The 26492-nt window shown below is 49.5% G+C and overlaps 2 protein-coding genes across 8 annotated transcripts in view; one reads left to right on the forward strand and one right to left on the reverse strand.

Annotated features, from left to right (window-relative positions):
* The window catches only part of cd44b (CD44 molecule (IN blood group) b), a 32747-nt gene extending 16052 nt beyond the window's left edge, over positions 1–16695 (forward strand). Inside the window, exons 5-8 of the mRNA XM_078415063.1 lie at positions 2896–4833; positions 8074–8178; positions 10341–10419; positions 11834–16695. Of these exons, the coding sequence (XP_078271189.1) occupies positions 2896–4833; positions 8074–8178; positions 10341–10419; positions 11834–12122 (2411 nt within the window). The 3' untranslated portion in view covers positions 12123–16695. The remainder of the gene's footprint in view (positions 1–2895; positions 4834–8073; positions 8179–10340; positions 10420–11833) is intronic.
* Positions 16696–18651: 1956 nt separating this feature from the next.
* Positions 18652–26492, reverse strand: part of LOC144602230 (excitatory amino acid transporter 2-like) — a 98303-nt gene continuing 90462 nt past the window's right edge. For 6 of the 7 annotated variants that reach the window (XM_078415067.1, XM_078415069.1, XM_078415071.1 and 3 more), the window contains exon 11: positions 23913–24277. In XM_078415067.1, the coding sequence (XP_078271193.1) occupies positions 24203–24277 (75 nt within the window). In that variant the 3' untranslated portion in view covers positions 23913–24202. Of the gene's footprint in view, positions 23879–23912; positions 24278–26492 lie in introns of those variants that run through there. The other variant, XM_078415064.1, reaches the window with a different exon arrangement.

A 26492-nucleotide genomic window follows, 5' to 3' on the forward strand; every position in this document is an offset into this window, starting at 1 on the left:
CACCCTAGTACTCCGACTAGTTTCATTGTCCTTCCGATTAATTTTACTGATTATATGCCTTCTTGTCACCTTCACCTCAGCCAACAATGAACTATTCTACATTTCCTTTTTACCATTTTCTGCTTTGATGTGCTGTTTTCACACCTCACCCCTCCATATCTCTAGTCACCTTCTCCCCTGGCGCTCAGTCTGAAGAAGGGCCTTGACCTGGAACTTCACCCATTCCTTTTCTCCAGAGATGCTGCCAGCCCCGATGAGTTACTCCTGCATTTTGTGTCTATCTTCAGTGTAAACCAGCATCTGCAGTTCCTTCCTACACATGCAGTGCTATTGTTTGTGTTCAACTGACCCTATAGATTCACAGTGGTTGTGGTGTTGTGTAAAGGGACGACAATCTCACAGTGATTTTAATTGTGAATAATGAACACAGCAACTCACAATGATTGTGGTTGAGGATGCTGAACACCATGGATTCACTGATCGTGGTTGTGAATACTAAGCACTGTGATTGTAGCTTGTGTATCATGGGCACTGTGAACACCACAATTGATTACTTACCTGCAGTAAGAGGCACTGCAGACTTACAATGAATACACTTTATTGTGTAAAGCAGACCACAGACTCATAGTGATTGTGCTTTACATGTAATGGGCACTCGAGACGTTGTGATTCGTGTGTAATGAAAATTACAGACGCAAAATGACTGTGGTATTCTGTGGTAGACCCAAAAAGCTAGAGTAACTCAGCGGGACAGGCAGCAGCATCTCTGGAGAGAAGGAATGGGTGAGGTTTCAGGCCGAGACCCTTCTTCGGACAACGGACACTGCAGACTCACTGTAACTGTGCTTTTGTTTCAGGGGTAGAAGCAGAAGGTTTGGTGTTCAGAGGCCACTACAGACCCAGTGGTTTGGTTTGACTAAAGGGAGCTGGTGGTGCGAGGCAAACAACCTATAGCACTGAATACCAGTAAGACAAAATAAATGGTACTGGACTTTAGGAGACACAGAGTAGTTCCTACCCCACTTCTTATAAATGGGGAGGAAGTGGAGAGGGTCTCCACCTTCAAGTTGCTGGGGACCACCATCTCCCAGGACCTCTCCTGGACTGCAAATACTACAGCGGTAGTTAAAAAGTCACAGCAGAAACTGCACTTTTTAAGGCTGCTCCGGAAAAACAAACTGAAGGAGAATCTGCTGGTGACCTTCTACCGCTCCACCATCGAGAGCGTGCTGGCATACTGCACCATAGTGTGGTACGCTGGCTGCTCAGCTGCAGACCAGAAGGCCCTCCAGAAGGTTATTAAGACAGCAGAGAAAATTATCGGCTGTCCACTGCCTTCTCTGAAGGACATCTCCAGCTCGCGTTGTCTAAACAGGGCCAGAAATATAACCAAGGACAGCACTCACCCTGGATATGAACTGTTTGCTCTCCTGCCCTCTGGGAGGCGCTACAGGAGCCTAAGGGCCAGAACAAACCCACTTAAAAACAGTTTATTTCCCTGGGCCACAAGAACAGTGAATGGAAATACTTGACTCGATGTGACTCTCACTTTCGTCGCACTTTTTAAAAATATATTCAGCATCTTAGGTGCAAAACTCATTTATTATTTATTCGTTTTTATTGGTTTTTATTGATATTGGTACCTGTTGTGTTGGTTCCTATGTTTGTGCGATTGTCTTTGAAAGATTTGCACTCTCGCACTGTTTCAGATGTAGCACTTCTAATTTCGTTGTACTGTTATTATTGATCGATGCCAAGTTAAACTGTGGACTCAGGGTGATTGTTGTTTGTGTGTGCGGGGACCTGCAGACACAAAGTGGATGTGGATAGTTTGTAACAAGTGGAAAGGGCACAGCGTTCGAGTGCAAGGAGTTGCACAGGTCCTCAGTGATGGTGGTTGGAGAATCATGAACCACACAGTGATGTTATGCACTCTGCAGACTCAATGGCTGTGCTTTGTGTTTCGCGGCACAGCAGGCATTTGGTGCTGATTTGTGAATAATAAACATCGACTCACAGTGATTGTTGCTTGTTAGTCATTTGCAACACGGACTCTAAGTAAATTAGCTTTTGTGTCAAATACACATTAGGAACACAGAGCTTGCGTTTGTGTTTGATGGGTCCTGTGGACATTTTTCTATCCATGACCTGCCTGATCCGCTGAGTTCTTCGACACTTTGTGTTTTGCACAAGATTCCAGCATCTGCTGTTCCTTATGGCTCCATTTAAATATAGAAACATAGCAAAGACGAGGCCACTTGGCCCTTTCAGCCAGCAACGACATTCAATATGATTATGGCTGATCATCTAAAATCAGTGCCCTGTTCCTGCTTTTTCCCCATTCTGGGAACATTCCAAACTGCCTCCTTCCATCCAATAGACAATAGACAATAGACAATAGGTGCAGGAGTAGGCCATTCGGCCCTTCGAGCCAGCACCGCCATTCAATGTGATCATGGCTGATCATTGTAAGGCTCCGGGAATTGTTTTCTTTGCCTTTTCCTTCTCTCTTGGAGAGACACATGGAAAGGAAAGGTTTAGGCCAAAGGCGGGCAAGTGGGACTAGCTTAGATGGGCCATTTTGGTCAACATAAACATGTTGGGCTGAAGGGACTATTTCCCAGCTGTGTGACTCTGTGACACTGTGAGTTTGCGCTCACTTGACTGGGACATCCATTTGGGTGGTGAGCTGCAATCTCAGTTGCATCAATTGATGTTGTGAATGGAGATGTGTGGGAGTGAGGTGCTGAAACACAAAGGGGATAAAGGAGCTGAGGTTGCTGGGAGGCTTGAGGAGATGTCTGGTCTGCCCCTGTTTACAGTGCGGTCTTTGTGAGCTACAGTGTGAGAGACAGAAGCTAACTCTTGCTTTCCTTTCATTCGAAATCCATTTAGAATCAACAGTGGATTCGTCAAGTGGGGACCCTGGATTCATTACTGACACCTCAACAGAAACAGGGAGACGGCCATTGTCGCTTGCACCTGGACCTGTGGAGCGCCAATCTGGGAGTTCAGCACGGGCGGAGCCCCAATCAACCCGAGAGCTCTCGCCAATTGCGGTACTAACAGAATTGTTCCTCTCTGTCGAACAGCCCTTCAGAGCGGCACCCACAGTAACCGCGGCCTCCACCACGACGGTGAACGCACCTCCCACAAGCACAGGCCATGTATCGACCAACTACCCTGACTTTACCAGATCACCAGGTCAGCAGTGGAGTACCACTGAAGCCGTGGAGAGCTCGGGATCTTCAGGTGGCAGAGAATTGCACACCGAGACACCGAGCCCAACTGCATTCAAGTGGGAAGACCACGATCCCGACCATCCCACAGAACATTCCACAGAGTTTCCCAGCAGCGGCAGCAACTTACTTTCTTTCCCCTCAACTCTGTTTCTGTACAACGACATGCAAGTGAATAGCGCATCAGAGGAAGAAGTACAAGTCCACCCTGTGGGAGAAGTCCCATGGACTACAGACTTCCGAGGTACAAAATCCAAAGCAGACGTGGACATTACAGCCATCGGGAGCACTCCTTCCCCTTTCCCTCTCACTTCAGATGGCAGCCGAACATTTAATGTAGTGAAAGGAAGGGAGAAAGACATTGAGCCGCTTGAAGGAGGGCCATCAACGTTGGCGTTTACTGAACCAGGATCGAGTACTGCCCTGATTACCATTGGCAGCACTGCCCCCCCTTTCCTTACGACTGTGTTTATGGACAGCAGCCACGAACAGGACAAAAAGGTAAACAATCCCAAGGATAAATCGAACAGTTTGGACTTCTATCCAATATTGGAACAGTCTCAGGAAAATACCCAAGGTGAACCTGAGACTTTGTCTGGTGTCGCCACCTCACAGGTCCCTGAAGCCCCAGAAAATCCAATGACATTTGGAATGCATGTAGATGGGCTGCACTCCAACCCAATGACTCCAAATCCAGCTGAAATGCTGGAGGAAATGATCAGGAGCACTGAGATATTTGATTTGGAAATCCAATTGGATCAGCGGGAAGCTGATATCCCAAGTGGAACGGGAAAGTTTTCCAGCTCTCCAACTCCAACCGACCTGACCATGGACAGTGGGAGCACCTTCGAAGGTTCAGCACCAGTCGGCCTTCCCTTGGACCTTGCAACCGTCCCTGTATTGCCCGCAACGTGGCTGCCTTCCAAATCACCCTCTCCTGAGCCCAGAGGCTCACCTGAGGACAGTGGCAGCACTCCTGAAGCCTTCGATGTGGAGTCCACTGAAGTCCTCTTGGATTTCAGCGCGGAACTAGGCAATGAATTGGCCATCTCGGTTTCCCCGGAGCCCACTGTCCTGTTTGTAGAAAGTGGGAGCACACCTGATGGATTGAGTTCAGAGTCACAGGACACCATTATGGGCTTTTCCTCAGAATTCACCATAAGAACCGAATTGATGGCGGCACACACCGGTTATCCTTCTTCCACAGATTCAAAGAGGGAGTTGGGGCCTCTGGTCCATTCTACTCTGCAGACTGGAGACCCTGACTGGACACTTCCTGAGACAAGCCCAGGGCACTCACCCACTGTTGCCATGCCCTTTGTCCCCACCCCAGACCCCGTCACCTCCGCTCCGCCTCTCTCTTCAGCAGCGCCCTCTGTTGGCCTTTCACCCACTGCCCATAGGGAGCACAATGTGACACATCCAGAGGCAACTCCTTCAACCACTACGGTACAATCGAAGCTCACCACCCCTGGGCTGAGAGACGCCACGCGAAGCCACACCGCTCCTGACCTTGGGTCGACTGTTTCACCTCCATCGACAACCGGTCGCGTCCACCAAATGTCACCTTTCACAGTCGGCAAGCAGCAAAAAGGTGAGTTTGCCTGATAATTATAGCCCCAGGTCACAATAGGCTTGAATGTAACTCAATACGGCCTGTTCAGTCCTTTCACTCCCACTAGTGAGCTGCTTGGTTTCTTGGCACTTGTAAGCCATTGCCTCGTTCTCTCCCTGAAGACTTGTGTTCTTAAATATACACATATACACATATATTATATACACTGTATGTAATATATATATACAGGCCTAGTGGTGATAACTTTCAACCCATAATCATTTGAAATTAAACCTCCAGTTACATTACTATGGAAAGTAATATTGCCTTATTCCATTCAAAGCTATTGCATCCATCCAGAGGGCCCATGTGATGAACACTAACCTTCCCATTTCTGCTGTAACTCCTAGCTCTCTGCTCTCTCATTTCACTCCTGTTTTATAATGGCTTTCACTTCTGGTTACCAACTGTCTCTTGTCTCACCTCATCTCTGACAGCTACCAACCATTCTCTCCATCCTCACTCCACTCACAGTTAATGCTGGTTCTCTCCTCCCTCCCTTCTCTCCACGTTGATACTAGCTTTCTCCTTACTCCCTGACCTCTGAGTAATACAGGTATTACGTGCAGGAAGGGACTGCAGATGCTGGTTTACACCGAAGACCGACACGAAATACTGGAGTAGATCAGCGGGACAGACAGCATGTCTGGATAGAAGGAATGGGTGACGTTTCAGGTCGAGACCCTTCTTCAGACTGAAAGTCAGGGGAGAGGGAGACAGAGAGATATGGAAGTGTAAGGTGTGAAAATTAGACATCAAAAGGGATGAGGGTCAAGAAAATGTAGAATAGATCAGTGTTAGCTGGGAGAAGGTGACAACGAAGCATACAGAGATAACATTTAATCAGGGAGACCATCAGACAGACAGGATAATACAGATATTACACTCCCTTCATTCACTGCTGGATAAAACTGAAGCTTCCTTCCCTTTCATAGCTCCAGTTCATATTAGATGACCATTGAGCTATATCCACAGAGACCGTTCCCTCCGTAACTCCCTGGTCCACTCGTCCCTTCCTACACAAACCACCCCATCCCCCGGCACTTTCCCCTGCAACCGCACGAGATGCAACACCTGTCCCTTTACCTCCCCCCTCAACTCCATCCAAGGACCCAAACAGTCTTTCCAGGTGAGGCAAAGGTTCACCTGCACCTCCTCCAACCTCATCTATTGCATCCGCTGCTCTAGATGTCAACTTATTTACATCGGCGAAACCAAACGCAGGCTCGGCGATCGCTTCGCTCAACACCTGCGCTCGGTCCGCATTGACCAAACTGATCTCCCGGTGGCCGAGCACTTCAACTCCCCCCCCCATTCCCAGTCTGACCTTTCTGTCATGGGCCTCCTCCAGTGCCATAGTGAGGCCCACCGGAAATTGGAGGAACAGCACCTCATATTTCGCCTGGGCAGTTTGCAGCCCAGTGGTATGAACATCGACTTCTCCAACTTTAGATAGTTCCTCTGTCCCTCTCTTCCCCTCCTCCTTTCCAGATCTCCCTCTATCTTCCTGTCTCCACCTATATCCTTCCTTCGTCCCGCCCCCCCCTGACATCAGTCTGAAGAAGGGTCTCGACCCGAAACGTCACCCATCCCTGCTCTCCTGAGATGCTGCCTGACCTGCTGAGTTACTCCAGCATTTTGTGAATAAATACCTTCGACTTGTACCAGCATCTGCAGTTATTTTATTATATTAACTCTCCCTTGCATCCTTTCCTGCCTCAATAGCACCGACCTTTTACTTGCTCTGTTGTCTCAAGGTTAATACTGGCTCTCTTCTCTCACCCTTCCCTCCTAATTGATACTGACATTCTCCCCCGGTCTCACGTGTTAACATGGTTATCTGAACCCACATCAGTTTAGTTTCAGTTTTGTTCACTTTATTATTGTCACGTGTACCGAGATACAGTGAAAAGCTTTTGTTTGTGTGCTATCCAGTCAAAGAAAAGACTATACATGATTACAATCAAGCCATCCTCAGTTCATAGATAAAGGACAAAGGGTACAACATTTAGCACAAGCTAAAGTTCGATAAAGTCCGATTAAAGATAGTTTGAAGGTCTCCAATGAGGTAGATGAGAGGTCAGGGCCGCACTCGAGTGGACGAGAGGATGGTTCAGTTGCCTGATAACAGCTAGGAAAAAACTGTCTCTGAATCTGGAGGTATGCGTTTTCAAACCTCTGTACCTCTTGCCTGATGGGAGAGGGGAGAAGAGGGAGTGACTGGGGGTGAGACTGGACCTTTGAATCTGCTGGTGGCCTTGCCGAGGCAGCATGAGTGCAGCTGAAGTCAATGGAGGGGAGGTTGGTTTACGCGATGGTCTGGGCTATGCACAACTCTACAATTTCTTGAGGCCTTGGATGGAGCTGTTCCCCCATCCAGACTGTGGCGCATCCCAATACAATGCTTTCTACGGCACTTCTGTAGAACTTGGTGAGGATTGTTGAGGACATCCTCAACTTCTTACGGCTTCTAAGGAAGTAGAGGTGTTGATGCGCTTTCTAAACCATCACTCCTAGTTCACACTGGCTCTCACCTCCTTCACCACTCTCACTTTAATAGTACATCACCTCCCCATTCACTTTCACACTGGGGTTCTACCACCTTGCCCCTGACTCTCTCTTCATCTAATTAACTGATGTTCTCCTCCCTTCCCACACTCCCACTTACCACAGGGTCTCTTTTCAACCCCATCCCCCCAATATTACCCCTGGTTTACAACGCCTCTCCTCTCCATCCTTTCACTCCTGATTAATATTGGCTTTCTCAACCCTCTCAACCTTAATCAATCTTTAGTATTCCTTCCTGGTTAATATATTCTCCTGGATAATGCTAGGACCTTCCTTCCTTCCTGTACAACGACCCACACCTCCCTACCTTGACACCTGAACCTCTCTTTTTCACTCTTGTCTAAAACAAACTCACTCCACCCAATGACCTCTATTCTCTCTGTTTTCCCCTCGTTGATAGACAAAGATGGATCAATTATATTAGTGGATTGTAAAGGAAAATGTCGTCATGTCTCGGGGAACATGCACTGCTGAATTATTAAATCACCAAAACCCTGAGGAAGGATTTGAGTCCTGGGGTCCCAGCATGTGCAATCTAATCTTTCCCATTGGACTGTAGATATTTTTCTGTTGAATATGAATTTTTCTTCAAATCGCACTCCCCCTTTAAGGCTGGAATTGACTGCTCTTTCTTCCCCCTGTTATCTCAAGCTCAGCCTAATTTCACCAAAGCCCCAGAACCCAATCTCCTGGAGAAAGTATGGAACGAGCCGGCAACAACAGCTGTGGGAGAGAAGTCTCCCGCAGTCACTCTGGGTAAGACACCCGCCTTCCTTAAACCCTCTCTTCCACACATCCCGGTAAAGCCTGGCCAAATTGACGGGCACTGGGTGAACCTTCCTGGAGTGAGGGAACAGCTGAACTCAGGGCTGAAAGAGCCAGGAGCCAGGTCGTGTCCTGGAGCACCTGGTCACCCATTATATTCATGGTGCTGGGGTAAGGGAGTGGGTGTGGGACAAGGGGTGTGTGGGTGAGGGGTGGGTGTGGGTCAAGGGGTGAGTATTCGGTAAAGGGTGTGTTGGTCAAGGGATTGGTGGGCTGAGGGGTGGGTGTGGGTGTGGGGGTGGGGCTGGGTGGGTGTGGGGCTGAGGGGTGGGGGTGGGGCAAGGGATGGATGTGGGGCAAGGGGTGTGTGGGTAAGGGGTGGGTGTGGGTAAGTGGGTGTTGGTCAGTGGGTGTGGGTTTGGGGTGGGTGTGGGTTTGGGATGTGTGTGGGGCAAGGGGTGGGTATGGGTTTGGGGTGGGTGTGGGATTGTGGTGGGTGTGGGATTGTGGGTGTGGGTTTGTGGTGGGTGTGGGTTTGGGGTGGGTGTGGGTTTGGGGTGGGTGTGGGTTTGGGGTGGGTGTGGGGCAAGGGGTGGGTGTGGGTGTGGGGTGGGTGCGGGCTTGTGGTGGGTGTGGGTTTGTGGTGGGTGTGGGTTTGTGGTGGGTGTGGGTTTGTGGTGGGTGTGGGATTGGGGTGGGTGTGGGTTTGTGGTGGGTGTGGGATTGGGGTGGGTGTGGGGCAAGGGGTGGGTATGGGTTTGTGGTGGGTGTGGGATTGTGGGTGTGGGTTTGTGGTGGGTATGGGATTGTGGGTGTGGGTTTGTGGTGGGTGTGGGTTTGGGGTGGGTGTGGGTTTGGGGTGGGTGTGGGTTTGGGGTGGGTGTGTGTTTGGGGGGGTGTGGGGCAAGGGGTGGGTGTGGGTTTGGGGTGGGTGTGGGTTTGTGGTGGGTGTGGGTTTGTGGTGGGTGTGTGTTTGGGGGGGTGTGGGGCAAGGGGTGGGTGTGGGTTTGGGGTGGGTGTGGGTTTGTGGTGGGTGTGTGTTTGGGGGGGTGTGGGGCAAGGGGTGGGTGCGGGTTTGTGGTGGGTGTGGGGCAAGGGGTGGGTGTGGGTTTGTGGTGGGTGCGGGTTTGTGGTGGGTGTGGGTTTGTGGTGGGTGTGGGTTTGTGGTGGGTGTGGGTTTGTGGTGGGTGTGGAATTGGGGTGGGTGTGGGTTTGTGGTGGGTGTGGGATTGGGGTGGGTGTGGGGCAAGGGGTGGGTATGGGTTTGTGGTGGGTGTGGGATTGTGGGTGTGGGTTTGTGGTGGGTGTGGGTTTGTGGTGGGTATGGGATTGTGGGTGTGGGTTTGTGGTGGGTGTGGGTTTGGGGTGGGTGTGGGTTTGGGGTGGGTGTGGGTTTGGGGTGGGTGTGGGGCAAGGGGTGGGTGTGGGTTTGGGGTGGGTGTGGGTTTGTGGTGGGTGTGGGTTTGTGGTGGGTGTGTGTTTGGGGGGGTGTGGGGCAAGGGGTGGGTGTGGGTTTGGGGTGGGTGTGGGTTTGTGGTGGGTGTGTGTTTGGGGGGGTGTGGGGCAAGGGGTGGGTGCGGGTTTGTGGTGGGTGTGGGGCAAGGGGTGGGTGCGGGTTTGTGGTGGGTGTGGGTTTGTGGTGGGTGTGGGTTTGGGGTGGGTGTAGGTGTGGGACAAGGGGTGTGTGTGGGTTAAGGGGCAAATGTGGGCAAGGCCAGGGGCCTGTACGGTTCCTGCTCCCTTCAAACTCACCGTATCCACTGGAGAATTTATTGACTACTGTGCAACATGCGTAAAATTGAAATAAAAATGTGTGGGAAAGAACTGCAGATGCAGGTTTACACTAAAGACAGACACAGAAATTAACTCTCACTGGTCAGGCAGCATCTCTGGAGAAAAGGAATAGGTGACATTTTGGGTCGAGACCCTTCGTCAGACTCTTAATAAAACATGTAAAATAGATTCATTTAATAAAAATATACGTTCGAGAATCAACTGGAGTAACATCCAACAATCCAGAAAACCGTCGGTCAGTACAAAGTGGGGATGGTGCTGGATTAGGGGAATGTAACTGCATTGTTGGAGGAGGGTGGGTGTGCTGTGGGTCACAGTGACTGACCTTCTCTCTCTCTCTCTCTCTCTCTCTCGCTCAGACTGGCTGATTGTGACGGCCATAATCGCGTCACTGCTCATCATCCTGATCGGTGGAGTGATGATCATTTATAGCAAAAGGTGAGCTGGGGGGCGGGGGCGGGGGGGGCGGGTGATGTGGGGCCAAAAGGACATAAGTGATAAGAACAGAATTAGGCCATTCGGCCCATTAATGGCTGAGCCTCCCTCGGGAACCTTGTCCCTATCGGTACTTGGGAGAGTCCACAATTCTGGGAATCTCCCGTGGGCCGGAGGGATTGGGGGACAAAGCCCCCCCCCCCTTGAACTCAGCCCCGAGCTGCGAGCTACGACATAAGGCAGCAGCAGCAGCCGGGATGGTCTCTTAGCCTCAGAAAACACCAGTCCCCACGGTCCTAAACTCCATGGACATGCAAGGTGAGAGGGTCACAGCGAGGGCAAGGAGCCGCTTGGATCTTCACGGAAAACAGGGATAGTAAGATATAAGGAGTGGAAGCAGCAGGAGGCATCTCAGCTCCTCATTCCCTGAACTCTCTGTATTCCCGATCTCTCTGTATTCCTGAACCCTCTCTTTTTCCCTGATCTCTCTGTATTTTACTGATCTTCCCTGAGCTCTCTGTGTTCCCTAACTCATTGGTTCCCTGGGTCCCTTGTATAGTCTGGGACTCTCCAGATTGCCTCCTTACCCCCTGGTGTTTCAGTATCCTCTGGTAACCAGTTACTCAGCCCTGCTTGTCTGAGAAACAAATCCATCTACATTGTAATCTTGACCATTATCCTAAGGTGATCTCATAGAACTGTCTAAGATCATCTTATACCTGGAGTAGGGGAATCAAGGACCCGAGAAGATAGGTTTAAGGTGAGGAGGGAAAGATTTAATAGGAACCTGAGGGGCGACTTTTTTACCCAAAGGGTGTTAGGTATACGCAATAGACTGCTGGAGAAGGCAGTGACAATCACAATGTTTAAGAAAGGGGTGGCATAGTGGCGCAGCAGTAGAGTTGCTGCATTACATCACCAGAGACCCGTGTTTGAGCTTGACTATGGTGCTGTCTACACAGTGTTTGGACATTCTCCTCGTGACTTGCACGGGTTTTCTTCAGGTGCTCCGGTTTCCTCCCACACTCCAAAGGTGTGCTGGTTTGTAGGCTAATTGGCCTTGGTAAAATTGTAAGTTGCCCCTGGTGTCTGTGGGATAGCGTTAGCGTTAGCGTATGGGGATGGCTGGTCGGCGTGGATTCGGTTTCCGCACTGTATCTCGAAACTAAATTAAAATGAAACATTTGGACAGGTACATGGTTTGGAGGGATATGGGCCAAAGCAGGCAGGAGGGCCTAGTGCAGATGGGGCATGCTGGTCGGCGTGGGCACGTTGGGCCGAAGGGCATGTTTCATGAAGCACGACACCATGACTCGATGACTCTATGAGTTTGACCCACCATGCCACAGATCTATGCTGTATGCTCGAATGATAAATTTGAAGTAAGGCGTTGGTAACCCTACATTCTCTCCGGCAGGTTGTGTGGAAAGAAGAAGAGCTTGACGATAACCAGGCAAGGAGAGGATGGGGCCGCAGTCATGGAGAAGGGAACTGCCAATGGGAGAGGGGGAGATGCGTCCACACAGGGTGAACTCAACGCTGGCGCCAAGCCATCAGATGAATGGATCCAACTGATCGATAAAGACAACATGGAGGTTGTTCCCGAAGCCGCAGAAGCCACCAAGTTAATGAGAAGGGATGAATCTGGAGAACTGTCTGACGTTGAGGTGACGGCAACCACACAGGAGCTAAGCCACAAGAGTTAGGCGGTGAAGGAGCTGACACTGGGAACCATTCCTCTCGTCCCCACACTCTTTGTATGGCACTGACCTGGTGCCAACCTACTAAATATGTCTGTCAGCCTTTGGATCAGCCCTGTGAAATGCCATCTAATGCCAGTATTCACGATGTTTGCTCAAAGGACCATCACACCTTTATAAGGAGAGGCCTTTCCATTGTATTGGACCATTGAACTGTTGCATTGAATTGCAATGCTCTCCAGTCAGGTCGAGCTCTTCTCGTGTCGGACCACTCTTGTGTTGGACTGTGCTGCCCTTCCATCTGACTGCCGTCAGACTGTTCCACCTGATTGTCTTTGCGCTGGGTTGCTTTATTCTGCTGTTGGAACCTGTTGCTTTTGTGCTCATGCAGTGTTTTATTGCCAAGACATTGACTTATTCACCGGCCATCTTCCCCCACCATTGGATTCCCACTTAAACATGGTTGTCACTCTGAGCCCGAGGGGCAAGGGGACGAGTAAGTCCTTGCTATGGTGGCCCATTCATCCTTCGGTGGGGGAGCTGCAGAAGGAAGTCTTTCGCTCCATCTTCAACTCTTTCCTTTCCCCTTCAGTTAGCAGGATCGGAAGGCTCAACTCTGGGAGTGGTTTGTGCTCCAGTGTTGGAGTGAGTGAATGGAGGGGAGGATGCCGTCAGCACAGCTACCTTTCCTTCCTTGGGAAGGAAATCAGGAATTACAATGTTAGGGCCTTGCTTGGGTAGTCAACACAAACAATATTGGATCCAAAGCTGGTTTCCAACATCGTACAATGTTCCTTGCGTATGCCGTAGTTTTCCAATCCTGAAATTTGACTTCACTTCCACAGTTATCCAGTAAGTCAGGTTCCAGAGGTTAAAGAAAATAACTTTAGTGGAGTCGTTCTGGAAGATGCAATGCTTACCATCCACCTTGGTGTTTCAACCTATTTTCTCTGCAAGAATGCAGTGGGATAAACCCAGCAACTCTTTGCCAATTTCATCTGTTAATTCACAGCAGTTTATTAGTGATCTGCTCGGTAATTCTGTGAAAATGACAGGAACTAAATAGTGCATGGAGCTGTGGTCTGTCGAAAGCCTTGCAGAATATTGCTGGGATAGTGTAGAGGAAGGTTGCGATCGACTATGGTTTACTCACCACCTGAAATGAGGGAACTTATTGGCCAGGATAGAGCGTAGCTGAGGTGCAGATGACGTTAGCTGTCTGATGCTTTGCTTTATTCCCAAAAGCTCATTCTCCCATTCCTACAACCTCGGGAATGTTTACCATTCCAGTAGTTGATAAGGAACATGTTCTATTCCACGGCTATCAGCAACAATTCTCCTTCCCAGAGCAGTTCTGGAGATGGAGAACATTCCATAATCAATGAGTGGAATTCCCAGTTCTCGCTAACAACCGGTAATGTGTCTAATTCCTGTAACTGATTGTGGGCGGCACGGTAGCGCAGCGGTAGAGTTGCTGCTTTACAGCGAATGCAGCGCCGGAGACTCAGGTTCGATCCTGACTACGGGTGCTGCACTGTAAGGAGTTTGTACGTTCTCCCCGTGACCTGCGTGGGTTTTCTCCGAGATCTTCGGTTTCCTCCCACACTCCAAAGACGTACAGGTATGTAGGTTAATTGGCTGGGTAAATGTAAAAATTGTCCCTAGTGGGTGTAGGATAGTGTTAATGTACGGGGATCACTGGGCGGCACGGACTTGGAGGGCCGAAAAGGCCTGTTTCCGGCTGTATATATATGATATGATATGGTATGATAACATATTCCCGTTCTAAATCCTATTAGTTCAATCTTCCACTTCCGCACCAAGTCGTGAAATACTTCCGTCCAAAATTGGATTCAGAGAAAATTCAAACTGCACAACTAGTCAATAATATGAAAAGAAAGGCTAGCATTTAATTAGCATGTTCCATGTAGAACATCCCAAATCACTTTGTGGATAACGATGTGACATTATGTTAAAGGCCATTGCAATGTAGGAGAGCATAATGCTAATGCCAGCACGTTCCCACAGCGAGGATGGTTATGCATTCAATAGTAACGGTAGTCCGTTCTCACACTGATGTGTAGATGTTCCTTGAACACAGTCCATCCGAAAGGTGCCCCAATCTGACACCGGGTTGGTTGTGTGTATGTGTACATCGATGGGACATTTCACACAGAGTCCAGGGTTCACCTTCAGAACAAACTTCCTTTATTCTGAAGAAGGGTCCTGAGCTGAAAAGCCACCCATCCTTTTTTCTCCAGAGACGCTGCCTGACCCACTGTGTTACTCCAGCAGTTTGTGTCCATATTCCTTTATTGAAAGGTGATTTCAACAGAACATTCATTTGTCCTAGAACTTGATCCAAAATGTCTAGCATTCTAAATCATCTTTATATGTCCTCTGTTATCAGTACTACACATGCTCAGTATGTATAGAGAGCAAGATAATAGTTTTACTGCATCAGGCCCCATTGCCCAGCACACCAAATATTTTGGATGCATTTCCACTGTTTCCTTGCATGTACAATGGTCGGCAGCCCATCCTCGAGGTGTGGGGGATGCAGTCTCCAGGTGTGGGTTACTGTAGGCCACAAGAGGCAGCAACTTGTGGCTGGGGTCAGTTCCAACCTGCCCTATCTGCCTGACCATGTGGTCACCCACTTTGTTTCCCTACACCACATTCCCCGTCAGCAGGGCTTCCTATTCCCACAGCTGGTTGTTCAGAGATCCCATTTCACAGTCCATTCCAACAACTGGACAGTGAAGAATTTGTTCCCGAATCTAATCAACAAAGCATCCCTTTTTATAACAAACAGATTTACAGGGAGTTCAATTCCTTGCATTGCTCAGTAGGGTGTACCATTCTGCAGCTGATGAGCAAGGCAAGCCACTCCCTCAGCAATATCATTCTCACTCTCATAGCCCATCAATAATGTATTTGTTCCTTTAACCTATTATTATTGGTTATGAAGTGCCCCAATTCCCTCAGTTGATCAGTTCTGTTTTCTGAAGAGGTCAAAATCCGCCCCAAGTTCCAGAACAATGAAGAAGGGTCTCGACCCGAAACGTCACCCATTCCTTCTCTCCCGAGATGCTGCCTGACCTGCTGAGTTACTCGCTTTTTGTGAATAATCGCGATTCATTTGTGTTGAGGAATTGTTGACAGTGGGACAATTGTGCACCCTGCCAGCCAAGACCACAGTGTGTCTGGCAGCCGTGCCCTACACTGCTGGAAGCTTGAATGGAAGGACCCGTTCGAACCATTGCAACGTACTGCAAGGTGCAAGTGGTGTGTTAATGTGCCTGCAGCTACACAAGAAGGCCTTAACTCTACCACGAGGGAGATGCCCCAGGCAGGGTGATTGGCCTTTATTGTCACATGTACTTGGTACAGTGAGATTCTTAGTTTTGCAAACAATACACAAGTATGCAAAGAGTCCCCACGTACAGGGCACCCACAAAATTACAAAAGTATTCAGCATAGTCCCAATGGTCCTCGCCACTCACCCCCTGTCAAGTCCCCCTCCCCCACCCCCCCACGTTGAGTCCTTTAACCGTCTCATTGGCCTCCCCATGCTGGGTCCCTCTTTGTTGTAATCAATGTTCCCTCTCCCATCCCCACAACACCTTCCCCCCTGCAGAGCTTACCCTTCTCCCCTCCCCATCTCCTGCACATCCCATGTCCTTCCCTATCCTGCAACCCCACACTCTCCTTTCCCACCTCCCCTGGGTTCCTGCCTCCCTCTTCTCCCTTCTGACCTTCTCTCCACAATCCCTTTCTTCCAGTGTGGGTATTGCTCTTCTCCCCTCCACCCCCGGCCCTCCAGCCATCACAGCCCCCCCACCCCCACCCCCACCCCACCCCACCCCCACCTCTCTTCACTACCCTCCCGCACCCCCTGGCCATCCCACACCCCCAGCTCCCACATTCCCCACTCCCTGCACACTCTGCCAGCACTGTCCCCATCCCACACTGCCACTGCACCCCCCTACCCTCATCACACGCACAGCCGGTCCACCCCCCCCCCCCCCCCCACACACACACACACACACAAACCCCCTCTCAGGCCATCACACTCACCCCATTTCATACCCACACTGGGAGCATCTCACCGGTCTCACACTCTGTAACCCTGCTGCACTTCCACTAGACACCCCGACTTCATCCACTGCTCACCATCCTCCCCCTTCTTCCACTGCTCAATGGTGTTTGACCAGAGGGGTGAATTACAAACGCTTTTATGGTGAAACGGTGTCCATGTTTAACGCTGAGTGATTGGAAGGAGAGTGACTATCCAGAGGAAGGTGGTCACCCAGTCACTGCATTGTATATATTACTACACTCATCCTAGTCACAGGTTACCATTGTTTCAATGACATATTTATTCAAGACAATTCATAACCTGTACAGTATTTGATTCATGGAACCGGTTGGATAAAGAAAAACAATTCACACACATATGTGTTTGTGTTTTTGTGTGTGTGTGTGTGTGTGTGTGTGTGTGTGTGTGTGAATGAGTCTGAATGTGAGTGTATGGAGAGTATGAGTGTGTGTGTGTGTGTGTGAATAAGAGTGTATGAGAGTGTGTGTGGGAGAGAGGGTGAGGGAGAGAGGGAGGGGGAGAGAGGGAGGGGGAGAGAGGGAGGGGGAGAGAGGGAGGGGGAGAGAGGGAGGGGGAGAGAGGGAGAGGGAGAGGGAGAGGGAGAGGGAGAGGGAGAGGGAGAGAGGAAATGATGGCTTGAATCCTCCAGTCTATTCATTTTGCAATCTATTCAAGTGTTTGCATATTTGCAAACTAGAACAAAAACTGTGTACCTCCTGGGAATATCGTCTACTCTGCATTTACTAAGGACAAAACTCAATGAGGTGGCTGTTAGTAACACAGGAGAAATATGATTGAAATATTGAAAAAGGAAATCTGCCCAGATGTTCCTGTGATACTTGTATTTGCAACAACATGAAAAGGGGAATATTAAGCTTGTTTGCTGAGAGGGAGAGTTGTGTTTGAAGTATCCGTTCGCTCCTACTGACCTGGGAGATGGAGAGTTGCGAGGGTGGGCCCATCTCGCGTTCAATCACAGGGCCACCAGAGTGGGCTAGGCAGAGGGAAGCAGGCCAAGTGGTAAAGGTTCCCTGACTGAGGCCAGCCAGGGCTAAGCTGAGACAACACTCTGCACCTGGAGAGCAGCTGCCCATTGAGGAAACCTACGGTTAGCATCCCGAAGGACACAAGAGTTTCAGTTAGCCTCCTTCAAAGAGATAGATATAACGGAGGAGGAAGATGTAAAACCAGACCTCTCATTGCCCGTTATACACTGACTCAAATTTGGAAGCATTGACTCCATGTACTGGCATGTGGGAGAGGATTATTGTGGGTACGTGAAGGCACCATGGCCCCGGTGAAAGGCTGGCTTAATATGTGATTTTCCTTCTTACCAAAAGTAAAGTGAGTAAACGAGTTGGCCCTGACCATTCCTTGGATCTTACACTTGGATTGCAAACAAGCTGGCAAACCTGACGAAAGTTCATCATCCTGTGACCTTAATTGCATTTCCCGGTCTCCGCAGAAGTTGTGCATCTTGCTCAGTGCTTCCAGCATTCTCGTTTATTTCAGGATTTCAGCAACTGCATCATTTTATATCCCATTGTTCCAAGGTGAATGCTTTTTCTTATTCCTTCGTCCTCATTCACCTCTCCCTCTGTTTGCACCAACTCCAGACAGATCCACTCAATCTGAAGACCTTCATCACCCATCACATGCCTTTAATTTGGCACTTTACATTGTCGCGTCATGGAGCCAAAGAGTAATACAGCGCGGAAACGGGACCTGAGACCCAACTCATCAATGCCGACCAAGGTGCCCGTCTAAGCCCGACCCATTTACCTGTGTGGGACTCGTATCCCTGTCCTATCCATGTATTTGTTCAGATGTCTTTTACATGTTATTCGTGTACCACTTCCTCCGGCAGCTCATTCCACAAGACCATAAAGCCACTGACTTTGTTGGGGGGCAAGTCTTTGATTTACAAACCTACTTTTCACTGTAACGGGTAGCACACCAAACTCACCCCTGTTCCACAAAACCCACAATGTATTCTTGATTGGAGAAATTTTGCTGATAAACATGTTTTCCAAGACTACTAAATTGAAGGACTGCTGTCCTGAATGGAAGAAGTTTGATTAAATGCAATAAAAGGTTTATGAGAAGTTTTAGGAAGAATGTAAGTCTTGATTTCCATGTTGTATGACTCTATGACCCTAATGTGTTCTTTAGAGAAATTGAAAATGGCAATGCACCAAACCTTTCCCTGTCCTATGAAGTGTCTCCAACTTGAAACATTAGTACCATTTCTCCCTCTCCACAGATGCTGCCTGGCCTGCTGAATGGTTCTGGTTTTCCCTGTTTTTATTTCAGATTTCCAGCATCTGCAGCTTATTTTGGTTTTGATTCTATCCTCAGATGGATTGAGCAATGGATCTAAGCAATGCGTCGCGAGAACAGGTCAAAGGAAGAAAAAAAATACCCAATCACATGTTTGAAACCGAGGTACCAATAAACATTTATTAGACTTTCTGTAAAATTATATAACACCAAAAATACATCACAGGGTGAAATAAACCAATTGTGTCTCTGCCCTTCGATATATAAAGAATGCAGGTTTATACATAAGAATCTCAACAGCATTTCCACAAAGGTCAACAGAGTAGAAAAGATCAGAAAACCTTCCATATAAAACAATGAAAGATAGAGATGCTTATCTGCATGCAGATCTGAGCAGAGGAAGTCAATTCCAACTGTGATCTCCGAGTACATTTTACCCCCTGTTTGCTTTGTTAACTTCTCCCTGCTAACAATGATCCATTCCACATTTTCATTGAGCCTCATCCCCTTTGTCTCGTTTTCACACCTTACACTTCCTTATCTCTGTATCCCCCTCTCCCCTGACTTCAGTCTGAAGAAGGGTCTCGACCCGAAATGTTACCCTTTCCTTCTCTCCAGGGAGGCTGCCTGTCCCGCCGAGTCGCTCCAGCATTTTGTGCCTGTCTTCGGTTTAAACCTGCATCTGCAGTTCCTTCCCACACAAGTTAGTTCCAACCACGCCTGCTACAGATCACTTAGACATCAACCCAACCCCTGATCTTATAGAGCAGAGTTGGGCCCATTTGGTCGGATATCTAACATCATTGCAGTCATTGCAGAGGTGGAAAAGGCATTTGCGGGACTGGTCCCCACCTTGGTACAAACCAACAGAGTGTCCCCAAAGCCCAGCACTGATTGTGCACTGACCGGCCAGTCACTGAAGGAGCCGCCTGATGCTTTGACCCGTTATGTCCCACCTTAGTGTGCCAAGAAATAATTCTGCCCGTGCTCAGTTCAAACAGTGGGGTGACTTCCTCTGCTGGCACCAGGCTCAGATCACCACATCACTCGCACACACAACACCAATCTCACTTTAACCCTAACCTGAACCCTGTGGTCGATGGGCTGCTCGTCCTGTCCCCTAGTGCGGCTTTAACTCACGGATGGATACACGCTGGCAAACGGACAGAAACCTCTTACAGCTTCGGTGTGATAGAGGGAACCCAACCTAACTTGCCCTGAAAATAAATGCCCTAATCGCGGAAAAACAGAAAGAAGAAGGACACAACTGGTGTAACTCAGAGGGGCATGCAGCATCTCCAGAGATGCTGCCTGTCTGTCCCACTGAGTTACTCCAGCCTTTTGTGTTCATCTTCGGTTTGAAGCAGCATCTGCAGTTCCTCCATACACAGAACAGAAAGTAGATACAGCAGGGCAGCTGGTGCAGTTCACCATTTGACTCCTCCGCCCCTCCATTGTACACACACACTGCTGGGAGAAGCTGATCCAGGATGGGAGCCCCACCCCCATCTTCCTACACAGTTCCTCAGATGGAGATTGCCCTCACTTTGCCTCCAGCTATCACGTCGGGACTGGCTAACTGGCTGTGGAGTAGACGGGTGACCAGCCAATAAATAATTGGGTTCAGAGAGGGGTTGAAGTGAGGTGGGTTGGAGCTTGGACACAGGGCCGCGCTGCTCTGCAGGGGTCCTGGGACCACCACAACACAAGGACACAGTGGAATAAAAGCAGAGCCGCCAACCTCTGGCGCTCACTCAGAATTGTAAGAATGCAGATTGCATGAAAGGCTGGAAGCATCACATCATTTGTCTTTGAAGCAGATATATATCTGCAAACTCTTCACTCACTGTACATCAGCACCTGAAGGATACGGGTGGTGGCCAGGGAAACTGCTCCTATAGTTATTCTGCCGCACATCTGACACCAGGAGCTTGTCCACCTTAACTCCTGGACCTTATGCGCCTTAACGGGGAAAATACAAGCCCACAGCTTAAACTCTGAAAAGCATCTTTAGCTGTGGCCTGCAGTGGTCTTGGAACTCTGGGCTGACAAAAAAACAAAACCCCACCTCAATCACTTACAGAAATCTCATGCAAATTTGTTTTTACTCTTTAATTTATTGCAGGACATGGTTGGCAGATCAGACAGCATCTGTGGAGAAAGAAGCTGAGTTAATACTTCAGGTCAATGATCTTTGAGCAGTTTCTCCCTCCATAGATGCTGCCTGGCCTGTCGAGTGTTGCTTCCATTTCAAAACTTCCAGCATCTGGGATTTTAAAAATTACTTTTAACCACTTAAATATGGGGGGGGGGGGGGTTTGTTGGGGAAAGGGAGTGATGGGACAGGGCGCTGGGAGTAGTGGGGGAGGAGGGGATCAGGAAATTGTGTGCTTTGTGTGGAAGTATTGGCTTGTGTAAGAGCAGTTTGCAAGATTTTTCCCAACTGTTTCACACTTTACCGGACTTTTTCATCCCATCTGACAGTTTGCTACTAATTCCATTACATTCTCCCTCCTGCTCCAAAAGTATTAATATTCCATTTTATTCTTGGCTGGGCTGCCCCGTTCATTCTTGGCAACTCACTTAAGCAACCAACACCTTCACTGGTCAATCTCAGCTAACATACGGTCCCTCCCCAGTCCACCGCCCGGTTTCCATCAAAGGACCCACAGGGGAAGGGACCTCTCACTTGTTGGATTACCGGTGGCTGTGGGAATGACTCCCGACACGATCTTCTCATCTTCCAACCCTCTCGGTTCCTGGCGGTCTTCCCAGGCACCATTTCACAGCCTCCACACTTCTTCTCTTTTCAACGCACTGCATTTCCCAATCTGTTAGCGGTGCGTAATCTCTCTCTCTCTCTCTCTCTCTCTCTCTCTCTCTCTGTCACACACACACACACACGCACAAACACATTCCTACACCTGCAAAACTTTAATTATCAAAAGGCAAACCAAGTTCTTTTAGGGAGTTTGGAAAGCTGAGGTTAAGAAGTTACGTGAACATATAAAAATTATGGCGTAAAAACTAAGAACAATTAACATCCAATGTCGCCCGATTGCTTCAAAGTAGTATGTGCACTAAATATCATGCAAGTTTTACATTAGACACGAGTACAAAATTTAATAATAGTCCACAGTATTACTACAGCTCGAGGAGACACTCTGAGGAAGTAGAAAACCAGTTAACACTGAACAGCATGAACCAAGTGCATCCTTGAAGCCAATTCAAATTTGCTTCAAAGATTGCTATCCGGGAGGTTCTTCCATCTGTGGAATCTCTCAGCAAAGAGCTTTTGAAATGTAATTGCACAGTGCGATGGAGCATGCCTGTTATACAAGGCGAACGGTGTTTTTAAATAAACATTCACCCATCCCCTGAACACGAGGGTTAGGATGCCCAGGTAGTGTCTACGCCTGCGATTCTCGTGTCTACACTTGCCAAGGATGGCAGAGGAAGACATTCCTGAGCCAAATATCCTCTGTGGCCGAAGCGAGCCCCAGGACATTGGGCATCATTTGGCACTCTCGTGAACTTTGAGACATTTGAACTGGCAGTGAGAAAAGTTCGACATAAGACTTGTGCTTGTCCATGCTGCTGACGTCTCAGGCAGGGTCTGGGCAACGGCTTGTGCACGGGGAATATTTACCCAGTAACCATTCTACCCGGTGGCGGGTGGACTCGCTGACAGACACCATCAAAGGCAAAACAGTCACACGGCTGAGAATGGCTGCTTTGCCCTCGTTTGGGTCAAGACCCCAGATTTACCCACGTTGGCTGCTGTCTTTACAAGGGATGGGGGGGGGGGGGGGGGGTCAAGTGGGATGGGTTCACGAGTAACAAAACAATTCACCTACTCACCCCTACCCTCCCAACCTAGCAAGGCAACTCAAGCTAGTAAAGTTGTTAGTTTGAACTGGGTAGCTGGGGGTGGATTAGTCAGATGCCTAAGCTGCTTTTAGTTGAAGTAAGTGATGATTAGAATTAGGCACCTGGTTGAAGGGGATATATGCAAGATATTGGGTCAGCATGGATCTGGCACCATGGCCCGGGATCGCTGTTTGAAGAGCTCGATAACGGGGTCAGCTGAGAACTCCATCTTGCTGGTGATGTGGACTTACAAAGGATGGGGCGCGCCACTGAGAAGTATCTCTGAAGCTCCCCGCCTCGGCAATGGCCCTCGCAGAAGCTGCTTGGCTTGAGGCAAAGGCGAGTGAGCCTCAGCTATTCCTCGCGTGGTCGGCCCCAACTCTGTCCTGTGCTTGAGGGTCTCCCGAGAGGCGAGGAGACGTGGGAAGAGTATGCGGAAACGTTGGGAGTAAAGGCGAGGCTGGGCCAGAGGGCGGCTGAACATCTTGGCCGCTGGGATATTGAACGTTATCCCCCCGGCCCCCTCAGGGGACCCAAAATGAAGGAAGCTGGTGCGAATCTTTCAGGATCTTCTTCCCCCAGGGCCAGTGAGGTTGAGGGATTCGGGACAGGGAGGGGATCTGCACTGTCCCGAGGCAGTGAAGAACCAGGCTAGTGTGGAGCTGGCACTGCAGGTTGCCCAACTACCCTCTCCCCCAACGACAGGCCCCTGCCCTGGGTCACTGAAGCTTGATCTACGAGGAAGTGCTCAGCTTTGCCTGTTAGCTGCTTCGATCAGAGCACAGTGCGAGGAGGGATGTCCCCGGAGGGGAGGGAGAGAGGGAGGGAGAGAGGGAGGGATGGAGGGAGGGAGAGAGAGAGGGAGGGAGAGAGGGAGGGATGGAGGGAGGGAGAGAGGGAGAGAGGGATGGAGAGAGGGAGGGAGGGAGAGAGGGAGAGAGGGAGGGATGGAGGGAGGGAGAGAGGGAGGGATGGAGGGAGGGAGGGAGGGAGAGAGGGAGGGAGAGAGGGAGGGAGGGAGGGAGGGAGAGAGGGAGGGAGAGAGGGAGGGATGGAGGGAGAGATGGAGGGAGAGAGGGAGGGAGAGAGGGAGGGAGAGAGGGAGGGATAGGAGGGAGGGAGAGAGGGAGAGAGGGAGGGAGGGGGGAAACAGAACTGGGGGAGTACATCGCTGGACTAATGCATTACGGCTCTCACTATTGGTAGTGTCACGCATTAAACCAGATCACTTCCCTGAGAATGGCCTGTGCCAACCAGTTAGGTCTAAACGATGTGCTTCATTACAATACAAGTCGGCAAAACCAGTAGAGCAAAGAGGAGAGGGTTAATCCCCGGGTGTGCAACAATATCATTGTCTTCCCTTACAACATAAACAACTCACATTACTCTCAGGAAGGGCAAAGGGTCGTGGTGAGTGAGACATTAACACGGTGCCCGCAGTCTTGTGCTTGCAGTCTTGTGCTTACAAACTTGCTTCTTCGAACCGGGTTCTTTCCTCCCGTATGGAAACCTGTAAAGAACTATGCAGTAACTGGTAAAACCCCAGGCGTCCCCCCCCCCCCCCCCCCCCCCCCCTCCCTTCACTAGCTCTCCACTCGGACCTTGCACTAACAACAGTTTACATCAAAGTACGAAAGAGATTTGTTTGTTTTGTTTGACGTGTTATTATTTGCTTGTTTCCTGTCGGGCGGACGGTTTCAGTAGAAGCGAGCTTCGGGGGTGGGGTGGGGGGGGGGGGGGTTGCAGGGGGAGATGGGGGAGACCGGGGTGGGGGGGAGCAGACAGAGAGAGGCTGGACCTCACGGGTGACGGGATCAGGGTGCCCCCGATCTCCTCAGCTCTCCCGGTTCCAAGGTTCCTCCTCAACAATTGTGTAGTCGGCAGCTGTGCCATTGGTGGCCTTGGTCACCTGGAAGCAATTATGAGGGAAGTCTAACTCAAGGGGAAACAGCGAGAAACATGGTGGTTAGAATGAGATGCAACATACAACACAGAGACAAACAGCTCTTTGGCCTACAATGTCTGAGCCAAATCTGATGCCAGATATACTAACCACCTCTGTCTGCACATGACCCATGTCCCACCATACTCGTCAGATCTAGGTATGCCTATTAAAAGCCTCTTGAATGCTGTATATTGTATCAATAGACAATAGACAATAGACAATAGACAATAGGTGCAGGAGTAGGCCATTCAGCCCTTCGAGCCAGCACCGCCATTCAATGCGATCATGGCTGATCACTCTCAATCAGTACCCCGTTCCTGCCTTCTCCCCATACCCCCTCACTCCGCTATCCTTAAGAGCTCTATCCAGCTCTATCCAGCTCTATCCAGTATCTGCCTCCACCACCATCCCAGGCAGCATATTACAGGTACCATCACCCTCTGAGTAAAAAAAAACTGCCCTGCACTTCTCCTTTAAACTTTGACACTCTCGCCCGAAGGTTATGCAATCTCGTCTTTGACATTTCTACTCTGGGAAAAATGTTCTGTATGTCTTCCCTACCTGTGGCTCTCAATTTCATACACCCCTTTCAGGTCTCTCCTCAATCTCTGGCGTCCCAGAGAAAATAATTTAAGTTTGTCCAACCTCTCCTTGCGGCTAATACCCCCAAATCTAGGCACCATTCTGGATCAACCTCTTCTGCACCCTCTCCAAAACCTCCACATCCTTCTGGCATTGGGACAACCAGAACTGCCCCAAGCTTTCCGTAAAAAGGGCAAATCAAAGTATTTAATAAAATCCCGCATCCTATCGATACGATTCACTCTGTTCAGCCACCTGTGTCCTCTTCTAAACGGGGAATATTGTGGAGCAGGAGGAGACTAGAGGGTTCAAATGGACACCTGCTCCAATTTCTTCTATTCTTTATCACAGCACTTTCCACATGAAGACTATGGAGGGGAATGTGACCCTGGGGGACAGACAGTGCAACATGGCCAATAATGGATCAACCGATCTTCATAGATTTACGTTCTCCCAATGGTTGGTTAGGAATGGAGGGATGTATAAATTGGGCGGCAAAGCTAAACAGCGGTAGAGTTGCCGCCTTACAGCGCCAGAGACCCCGGTTCAATCCTTACTGCGGGTGCTGCCTGTACGGAGTTTGTATGTTCTCCCTGTGACCGCCTGCGTTTTCTCCAGGTGCTTCGGTTTCCTCCCACACTCCAAAGACGTACAGGTTTGTAGGTTAATTAGCTTGGTATAATTGTAAATTGTCCTTAGTGTGTGTAGGATAGTGTAAGTGCGGGGGGGAGGGGGAATCATTGGTCGGCGTGGACCCGGTGGGCCGAAGTGCCTGTTTCTGCATTGTATCTCTAAACTAAACTAAACTAAACTAGCGTGGGTTCTACTGACTGAAGTCATGCGTCTCTTCTGAGGATGTGTCGGGGAAGTGTAAGGGCTTCTATCAGAAACTCCCTCAGTCATTACGGAGTGCACTACCCTGCAAGGGAAAAGTGAGCTGGTGGGTTTGAGTTCAATTATGTACAAAATAAAAGGCTTTGAATTCCTCTAGCCTGCTCCTCCTGCAGCTTGTACAGCATCAACACACTCCTCAGGTGCCAAAACACACACCCTATCCCAGGACCACTGGAACAGAGAGACAGGAGACTTTACAGCAGAGTGCATGCATCAATACCGCACAGACAGGCAGTGGATGAAATGAATGGACATAAAATATGGTGGGGATACACCACTTACATTGCAGGCAAAATGGCTGAACAAATGTGATGTGCATGATTTGTACAGAGTCTCTATACCCCAAAAGACCAGGCATGCTACCAGGGCTTCATACAGACAGGCCACTCAATCACTGGGCCCTTGTCAGTGCCTGTACTTGTCTCAAATCGTTTCAGAGGACTCTTCTTACAGGATAAAGGAGTCTTCATGTCCAATTATCCAGGGTTGCAGAACACAGTTCCTATCTCTGAGCCTCACCACAAAGCCTGGGATTGGCCTGAGAGTTATCACTTCGCTAGGCATGGCTCAAACCCTTCCCTTGCAACAGGTCCTACAGCTCCCATCCAGACCCCATGCGTCAAACCAACTCCCACGTCCCTTGCCCCCAATAGATCGACAAGCTAGCCCGACCCATCCAAATCACCGGGCAGTCCAGCACCCA

Source organism: Rhinoraja longicauda, chromosome 18, assembly GCF_053455715.1.
Source record: "Rhinoraja longicauda isolate Sanriku21f chromosome 18, sRhiLon1.1, whole genome shotgun sequence".
Taxonomy (NCBI): Eukaryota; Metazoa; Chordata; class Chondrichthyes; order Rajiformes; family Arhynchobatidae; genus Rhinoraja; species Rhinoraja longicauda.